The 9,531-nt window shown below is 45.6% G+C and overlaps 1 protein-coding gene across 4 annotated transcripts in view; it reads right to left on the reverse strand.

Annotated features, from left to right (window-relative positions):
- Nucleotides 1-3,255: 3,255 nt before the first annotated feature.
- LOC119268158 (CBL-interacting protein kinase 8-like) overlaps nucleotides 3,256-9,531 on the reverse strand; it is a 23,540-nt gene continuing 17,264 nt past the window's right edge. For 3 of the 4 annotated variants that reach the window (XM_037549691.1, XM_037549689.1, XM_037549690.1), the window contains 4 exons: nucleotides 5,173-5,289; nucleotides 4,299-4,355; nucleotides 4,131-4,205; nucleotides 3,312-3,738 (listed from right to left, as the gene is read on the reverse strand). In XM_037549691.1, the coding sequence (XP_037405588.1) occupies nucleotides 3,643-3,738; nucleotides 4,131-4,205; nucleotides 4,299-4,355; nucleotides 5,173-5,289 (345 nt within the window). In that variant the 3' untranslated portion in view covers nucleotides 3,312-3,642. Of the gene's footprint in view, nucleotides 3,739-4,130; nucleotides 4,206-4,298; nucleotides 4,356-5,172; nucleotides 5,290-9,531 lie in introns of all 4 variants that reach the window. The other variant, XM_037549688.1, reaches the window with a different exon arrangement.

The following is a 9,531-nucleotide window of genomic DNA, read 5'->3' on the forward strand; positions in this document are numbered from 1 at the left end:
CGAGCCAGTGCTTGTCTAAGTGTTGGTCCAAACTAGAGCCCCTTGCAGCGCCACCTCGGGGAAACTCGAGGGCTGGTTTTAGTTGTACGGATTGGCTTATCTGGTGTTGCCCTAAGAACGAGATATGTGCAGCTGCTATCAGGATGTCGGCGCATCGGGCGGTCTTGCTGGACTTGTTTTACCATTGTCGAGGATGTCTTGTAGAACCGGGATACCGAGTCTGATCGGAATGTCTCGGGAGGAGGTCTATTCCTTCGTTGACCGTGAGAGCTTGTGATGGGCTAAGTCGGGACACCCCTGCAGGGATTTGAACTTTCGAAAGCCGTGCCCGCGGTTATGGGAAGATGGGAATTTGTTAACGTCCAGTTGTAGAAAACCTGAAGTTGACCTTAATTAAAATGAATCAACCGCGTGTGTAACCGTGATGGTCTCTTTCCGGCGGAGTCCGGGAAGTGAACACGATGTTGGAGTTATGCTTGACGTAGGTTGTTCTAGGATCACTTCTTGATCATACTTTCTCGACCGTGTTTTGCCTTCTCTTCTCGCTCTCGTTTGCGTAGGTTAGCCACCATATATGCTAGTCGCTTGCTGCAGCTCCACCTCATACCTTTTACCTTACCCATAAGCTTAAATAGTCTTGATCGCAAGGGTGCGAGATTGCTGAGTCCCCGTGGCTCACAGATACTTCCAAACCAGCTTGCAGGTGCCAATGAGACCGTGCAGATGACGCAACCAAGCTCAGGAGGATCTCGATGAAGATCTTGTCCTTTGTGTTGCTTCGTTCTAGTTGACCAGTAGTGGAGCCCAGTTGGGGTCGATCGGGGACCTTGTCGCATTTGGAATTCTTCTTTTATTTTGGTTCCGTAGTCGGACCTTGATTGTATTTGGATGTTGTAATGATTTATTCATGTATTGTGTGAAGTGGCGATTGTAAGCCAACTATGTATCTCTTTCCCTTATGTATTACATGGGTTGTGTGAAGATTACCTCACTTGCGACATTGCTTTCAATGCGGTTATGCCTCTAAGTCGTGCTTCGACACGTGGGAGATATAGCCGCATTGAGGGCGTTACACTTTACCTTCACGTGCAATGTTTTACATTCCGCTGCTATACTCTTAGACTTGCATGTGTAGGTTGTTTGCTTGACTTATGTTAAGTTGTTAAAATCTGTCAAGACTTAAAATTGGAAAAAGGCTAGATTTTTATTTGGTCAAGTAGTCTAATCACCCCCCCTCCCTCTAGACATACTTCCGATCCTACAGAACTCAAGACTGCGGCCCAACTACTATTCAAGTGTAGGTTCTCCGTGAGAGTGGAGCGAGATTAAGCTTCGGCTCGGTATGCACGAGATGGAAATCGATGCTTGGCCTGGTTTGCTATCCGTCGATGAGTGGTGGGAGAGGACGGTTCTGCAAACGGGCCACAGGCACAAGGCGACAGCCTCCCTGTTGTTGTTGGTCGTCTGGGAGATTTGGAAAGAAAGGAACGCGAGTGTTTCCGAGGGCAAGTCCACCTTGCCCACTAGGGTTGTAGCCTCGATAGTGTGGGGCGAGGAATTGGGTAATTGCTGGGGCAAAGAAATTGAGTTTGATCATGCCACGAGAGTAGTCATTTTTGTTTCGGCCATTTGTTGAGGAGTAATGGACCTCATAACTCTGTTTTAACCCCTTCTTTATCAATGAGATGAGGCAAATCTTTTGCCTCCGTTTCGAAAAAAAAGGCAGGTAAGTTATGTCATGGCAATCCAAATCATTGCAGTATTTAGAGAAACTTTGCTCTGTGGCCAGAAACGATGGCTGGGCAATTTCACTTTGTGCTGATTGTTGTTTTACAAGGCTCATTTGTCTTGTCTTAAGCCAAATATGATGCTCGCATAAATTGCCAGCTCACATTGTGGAATAGACATCAGAAAACAGAAAAGATAAGAACAGACAACACCAATGAGGTGATGGTGTTTAATCAGTTGATAATGAGTCATGCAAGCTAACAAATTGAAGAGTAGAAATGGAACGAAAGCAACAAATGTTGGCAGTATACAAGTCTCACCAATTATGCAAGATTTCATTGCCTGGAACTATTGAAAAAATGGTATTTTCTCAATTCAATCAGCCTATTCTATGGAGTGGGACCACCAGTATGGAAGCAAAGTAAAACACTCTAATGGGATGGGGCGAACCACAGTTAACCCCATTTGGAGTAAGGTATGAAAGTTAGTCCGTCTGGCAAAAGTAAAAAAAATTCTTATGGCGTACACTACATGATACAATCTCATGTCGGGTTACGCTAGCTAGACATATGAAAGTTTCACTCATCTGCCCCACTTGTTCGGAGGGTTTAGACGCTACATGATACAGTCCCATGTTGGGTTACGCTAGCTAACAGACATATGAAAGTTTCACCCATCTACCCCACTTGTTCGGATGGTTTAGAAGATACAAAACATATGCTCTTCCGTTGTAGTAAAGCAAAGGAGGCATGGAAAAGGCTCGGGGTGCATGATATTATTGATAAAGCTTGTGAAGTCGACCGTGCGGGAGAGGTGGTGTTGGAGTATTTACTACTCCTACCAGATCAAGATTTGCGGATATTGGGTGACCATAATGTACGTGAGATGATTGCTATTTCAGCATGGTATCTATGATGGAAAAGACGGAAACTGGTACACCATGAGAAAACTCAAAATGTAACTCAGATCTTAATGGGGATTCTTGCTCTTACCAAAAAAATTGTTAATGCATCATCCCCCAAGGCGTCGATGAAGAAGGTGGTCTGATCTTGTCCTCCTAAAGGTTTCATTAAGTTTAATGTTGATGCTTCTTTTGATCATGATCTTCTTAGGTGTTCCGTGGGAACGATCCTTCGAGACGACAAAGGTAGGTTTATTGCTGGAGGGAATCAGAGAATAAATTTTTGCGCGGATGTGTGATAGAGGAAGCTTTAGCTCTCAAATTCGGTCTAACACTAACGCAAAGGGCGGGATGCAATCGCCTTGTTATAAATTTGGATAATATGAAGGTGATTAAAACTATGAATGATGGAGGACAGTCGGCGGGCACGGCAGCAGCAATCTTCGATGATTGTTATCATTATGCTGTGATTTCGTTATTGCTAAATTTGAGCAATGTAATAGGAAAGCAAACAAAGTAGCTCATGAGTTTGCTAGACTAGCTAAATTTTCTTTGACTTCCGATTAGTTTGAGAAGTCTTTAAATGAAATTGCAACGATCCTCACAACGATGTACTACTTATCTCAAATGAATAAAACCTGAGTTTTTGAAAAAAAAAAAAAACTCCCCGAACAAACCCGGAGACAAGTGAAGTACAGTTTGTTTGACACATTTCTGTACATGAAAACTGACATGTCGGAACTACTAGATGGACCTCTTTGTACAAGCAGACTCGACTAGTCGTAGTATACAATCATGGCACTAAACACAATCTCCCCCTCTCTCCGTAAACAAATATAAGACGTTTTAGGTCAGGGTAGTATATAACTAAAAGATCATAGATCAATTATGATAAGCTGCACTAGTACACTCATTAGCCAAGCCCGTGATGTACGTAACCCAAACGAAACAGCAATACGCAATACCTGCAGCAAACCCACATGGTTACAGTTAAATTGTAATAGGTGCATAAGTTAGCGCTTCGATAGCCGGGATGTCCTAGATTTTCCCTTCTCAGCAGAAACTTTCCAGATGATATCATCTAATTTGGAGCAGTAGTTGTTTACGAACTGCAACAATAAAAACAATTCCATAGTTAGTTGTGCGTGCCCAGCAAAACCAACAGCAAATTGCGTTTAGCAGATTTACAATTTTCCGAAAGATAATATGACAAATAAGCAGCTACATCTGGCTACTACAAACATCACTATGTACTCCCTCCGTTCCGAATTACTTGTCGCAGATATGGATGTATCTAGATGTATTTTAGTTCTAGATACATCAATTTCTGCGACGAGTAATTTGGAACGGAGGAAGTATATTTTAGTCAACGTCCTTCTTAACAACTGCTCATTAGGATCTTCATCTTTTATTCTAGACTAGAAAGTTGCCTCATACAGAAAGTAATAATATAAGGTGTGCCAGTTGCAGGAATATGCAAAAAAGAATAATATGTCTTGACCTTATTATACTCTGAAGTTTCTCCAGCAGATCTCTCTAGTTCCACCATAAAGATTGATGGGGCAACTTCAAAAATCTAAAACCAGAGCAAAATCAGATGAAGTAAAAGGATGAGAAAACTATACAGCTAGAACAAGAGATATAAATGACTGCATAGGGCAAGACTCACTTGAAGCATAATTGTGAGATGGCTAGTCTTGTTCGCATTTGGACCTTCCACCCTCATCTGTACATATTAATAGTGAAACTACTTATAAGCGATAAAAACATGTCACAACAGTAATCGAAACTCATTAGCAATACAGGAGTACATGTTAAATGCAAATCCAGAAAGAAAAAAAATTAAGACCTTCAGTATGTTATTTGGGAACAAATAGAGTGCATAATATTATCAGATTAAATATAAATAATCGTAATGAAATAAAAAAGATCCAAGTCTGCAATGTTCAGGAAATCATTAACTGGTAACTGCTTGGTTGGCTGGCGAGCAAGGGATTAATAGACGAGCCGGCCAGTTAATCGGCCGATAAACCGGTTAATCGGTGACCCACCGAGCGGGGATTAATCGGCTAGTTAACTGATTTATCGGCCGGTATTTTGAACAATGCAAGTCTGTTTACTCATATTGAGAAAAATAAGTTGCTCCCCATTTCACACTATAGGGCATGTTTTGACTGTCCAAATTAATGCTTTCACTAATACTCCCTCAGTATCAAAATATAAGCGTTTTTGTCAAAAAACGTCTTATATTTTGATACAGAGGGAGTAAGTATTAGAAAATGTGAGGGCTAGTTTATATAAATTGATACCATTGGATTTGTATTCGAAAGCACATGTTGTCATTAAGATTTTGTAACCAGTAAGTAGGCAGAATTTATGGTCAAAGTTTCAAGTGGGCACCACAAGATACGCCTTATATTTGATACGAGGGAAAGTATATGCTAACCATTATAAAATGAATAGAAAACCCAGTTGTCTGTTAAGATCTCAAGTCAGAAGGTTGCTAATATGCATGACAGAACAGACTGGACAGCAAACCTTACCTTATAATTGCGAATATGTGTCTTCAACCCCATGGATTGAGCAACAACCTCCATACTTGACAATATAACATTTGCTGGTTTGCGTGATAAAAATCTATTTTGAAGCTTGCCATAGTCCTGCAGAGCAAACAGAAACAATTATTAGGTCTGACAAATGTTCGTAAATCTATAACTACCCAAATATCAGAACCATGGGCATGTCAACAATGATTATACCAGACCAGATTTCTCGAAATCATAAGAGTATTGTCCAAACATACAGCAAAATTTATATCTAAACTGCATATAGGAATTTTTTTCTTGAGAAAACGCAAAAAGATTTTTGCATTTCTTTGTATTGAAAAGATAGGGTTTAGAGACTCACGGATACTTCCAAAACAGTTGCAGGTGCCAATGATACCAATGCAGGTGATGCTACCGAACTCAAGTGGGAGTTCGACGAGGACCTTGGTCGTTACTGTTAGAGTTATAATATAAGTCATGTACCCCTTTGTATTTATCCCGTTGTATAAGAGGTTTCCTGCATATGTTCCACACATGTACATGTATACAAGTTGCTTTCCTAACATGGTATTAGAGCATAGGTTCTTTTTCGCACGCGCAACTCGTGCTCTTCCCGATCCAATATTCTGCACAGCCGCCGGCGCTGTTCCTCCTACCCGTAGCTGCTCTGTTCCCTGCTGAAGGCAGTCTCGCTCGATCAATCTCGGCTTGCGCGAGACCGCTTGATCTCGGCTGCTCTTGTTCCTACGCGAGGCTGCTCGATCTCAGCTTATGCGAGCCCATCCGCCGCTCGATCCCAGTCGCCCACCCCGATCCAGTTGACCGTGCCCGCCCCGATCTGGTCGCCAGCGCCCGCCCGATCCGGTCGTCAGCGCCCGCCCCGACCCAGTTGCTCGCGCGCACCCCGCGATCCAGTCGCCCGTAGACGCTACTCCCTGCTCGTGCCCTGATTCCGCTGCTGGTGGTCTGCTGTTCCAGATTCTGCTGATTTGGGATCTCAAAAAAAAATGTCTGCTGCATCGGGTTATGTTGTTGTCCCTCGCTGTCTGGTGATCTTCGATGGTACTAACTACACCGAGTTCACTGGCTTCATGCGCATTCACATGCGTGGCATCCGTCTCTGGGGTGTTCTTTCTGGCGAGGTCTGCTGTCCGCCACGTCCGGTTCCTCCGATGGCTCCTATTCCGCCGACTCCACCGGTTCTTCCTCCGGATGCTAATCAGGCCGCCAAGGATGCGACTAAGCTTGCTGATGAGGCTGCTGATCGTGCTTATGATGAGAGGGTTTTGGCTTATGAGGAGGCTCTTCAGACGTATCATGGTGCTCTGTCTGTTAACACCCAGTGGCTTGATGATGATGCTCGTGCTGCAGCTGTTCTCACTGCTAGTGTTGCCTCAGTTTGCTTCTGAGTTTCTGGGTCTTCCTACTGTCTTTGAGATGTGGACCCGTCTTCGTCAGCGCTATCAGCCCTCTGGTGATGCCTTATACCTTTCTGTGGTCTGTCAGGAGCATGCTCTTCAGCAGGGTGACTCTACTGTTGATGACTTCTATGCACAGAGTTCTGCTATCTGGCGCCAGCTTGATTCTCTCCGCAGTGCTGGTTGTCGTACCTGCCCCTGTTGCCAGGCTGTCCAGGCCAATTTGGAGTTTCATCGCGTCTATGAGTTCCTGTCTCGGCTCCGTAAGGAGTTTGAGCCCCGGCGTGCTCAGTTGTTTGCTCGTGGCCGTATTTCTCTCATGGAGGCGCTTTCTGAGATTCGTGCTGAGGAGACTCGCTTACGTGGTGCTGGTTTGCTGGAGGTTCCCTCTGTGCTCGTTACTCGTGCTCCTACGCCACCTGCTGCACCGACCCCTTCTCGCTCGAGTGCTCCGCCGCTCTTGCCCACTCCTTCTGGAGGCTCAGGTCGCCCCCATCCACATTGCGACTATTGCAACAATGATGGTCATCTTGAGTCTCAGTGCTACACGAAGAAGAAACACCTGCGCAAGGCGCGATCATCATCCTCAGGGACTTCGTCATCTACTTCGACAGCTTCAGCCATTGCTTTGATTGAGCAGGATATTCTGAGACTTAAGCGTCTGCTCGCGGCTTCAGGTTCTTCCTCGACGGGTACTGTTGGTTCTGTGACTGATGCTTCCCGCACTGAGCAATCACCCTCTACACAGTCAGGTACATCCCCATGGTTCTGGACTCTGGAGCTTCTTTTCATATGTCTTCTCATTCTTCCACTTTGTCCTCTCTTCGATCACTGGATTCTCCTGTTCATGTCTTCACTGCTGATGGTACTTCACTTTCTATTGCTAGTAGAGGCAATCTTACCACTCCTTATTCTGTTCCTGATGTTGCTCATGTTCCTCGACTTACCATGAATCTGTTTTCTGCTGGTCAACTTACTGATTCTGGTTGTCGCGTCATCCTTGACGTTGACTCTTGTTCTGTCCAGGACCGTCGCACGCACACTCTGGTTGGGGCTGGCCCTCGCCGCCGTGATTCTCAGGGTCTTTGGGAGTTGGACTGGCTTCATGTTCCTTCCGCTGCCACCACCATCGCCAGTTCTTCCGTTTCTGTCGCCTCCGTTACTGGTTCCTTCCAGCAGTGGCATCATCGACTTGGTCATCTGTGTGGTTCTCGGTTGTCTTCTTTAGTTCGTCGAGGTCTTCTGGGGTCTGTCTCAGGAGATGTCTCTTTAGAGTGTTAGGGTTGTCGTCTTGGCAAGCAGATTCAGTTACCATATTCACATAGTGAGTCAGTGTCCAAGCGTCCTTTCGATTTAGTCCATTCTGATGTATGGGGTCCGGCCCCTTTCGCTTCGAAAGGTGGTCATAAATACTATATTATTTTCATAGATGATTTCTCTCGTTACACATGGCTTTATTTCATGACTTCTCGTTCTGAGGTGTTATCTATTTATAAGCGTTTTGCTGCCATGGTTCATACTCAGTTCTCTTCACCCATTCGTGTTTTTCGTGCTGACTCAGCTGGCGAGTATATCTCTAAGATGTTGCATGGTGTTCTTGCTGAGCAAGGGACTCTCTCTCAATTCTCTTGTCCTGGTGCTCATGCTCAGAATGGTGTGGCTGAGCGAAAGCATCGACATCTTCTTGAGACGGCTCGTGCATTGATGATTGTTGCCTCTCTCCCGCCTCATTTTTGGGCTGAGGCCGTCTCCACATCCACCTATCTTATCAATATACAGCCTTCCGCTGCTCTACAAGGTGGTGTTCCTTTCGAGCGACTTTTTGATCGTTCTCCCGATTATTCGATGCTTCGCTCGTTTGGTTGTGTTTGCTATGTTCTTCTTGCCCCTCGCGAACGCACCAAACTGACCGCTCAGTCTGTTGAGTGTGTCTTCTTAGGCTACAGTGATGAGCATAAGGGCTATCGTTGTTGGGATCCTATCGGTCGTCGGATGCGTATCTCTCGAGACGTGACTTTTGATGAGTCTCGTCCCTTCTACCCACGCCCATCTTCCTCGACTTTTTCAATGCAGGATATCTCTTTCCTCACTTTTTCTGACTCACCTATCACCCCCGTCGAGCCTGTACCTCTCCGTTCCACTTCCTCTCCTTCTCCACCTCTAGTTGATTTGCAGCCACCATCCTCCCCGGTCTCCTCGCCTAGCATGTCACCGGGTTCTCCACCTTCATCTCCGGTGACTTCCTCCCCGATCTCCTCTCCCAGCATGTCACCGGATTCTACACCTTCATCTCCGGTGACTTCTTCGTCGCCACCCCCCGATTCTACCTTGACGATTCCTCCTTCTATTATTCCATCTTTTCCTCAGCATTACACTCGTCGTCCACGACCAGTCGATGCCTCTGTGGATGAGTCGTCATCTTCCTCTCAGCCTACTTATGGCTTGCGTTCTCGTCCTCGTCCGCCTGTTGATCGCTTTGGATTTCCCACCGCTGGTGCTGCTGTTCTTGAGCCGACTTCTTACCGTCAGGCTGTTGTTCATCCTGAATGGCAGTTTGCGATGGCAGAGGAGATTGCTGCTCTTGAACGCACTGGTACCTGGGATCTTGTTTCTCTTCCTCCCGGAGTCCTTCCGATCACTTGTAAGTGGGTCTACAAGGTTAAGACTCGCTCCGATGGTTCTCTTGAGCGTCACAAAGCTCGTCTTATGGCTCGTGGTTTTCAGCAGGAGCACGGTCGTGATTATGACGAGACTTTTGCTCCTGTGGCCCATATGACCACTGTTCGTACACTTCTTGCCGTTGCCTCTGCACGCCACTGGTCTATATCTCAGCTTGATGTTAAGAATGCCTTTCTTAATGGTGAGCTGCGTGAGGAGGTGTACATGCAGCCACCACCTGGGTATTCTGTTCCTGATGGCATGGTATGTCGTCTTCGTC

This window comes from Triticum dicoccoides, chromosome 3A, assembly GCF_002162155.2.
Source record: "Triticum dicoccoides isolate Atlit2015 ecotype Zavitan chromosome 3A, WEW_v2.0, whole genome shotgun sequence".
Taxonomy (NCBI): domain Eukaryota; kingdom Viridiplantae; phylum Streptophyta; class Magnoliopsida; order Poales; family Poaceae; genus Triticum; species Triticum dicoccoides.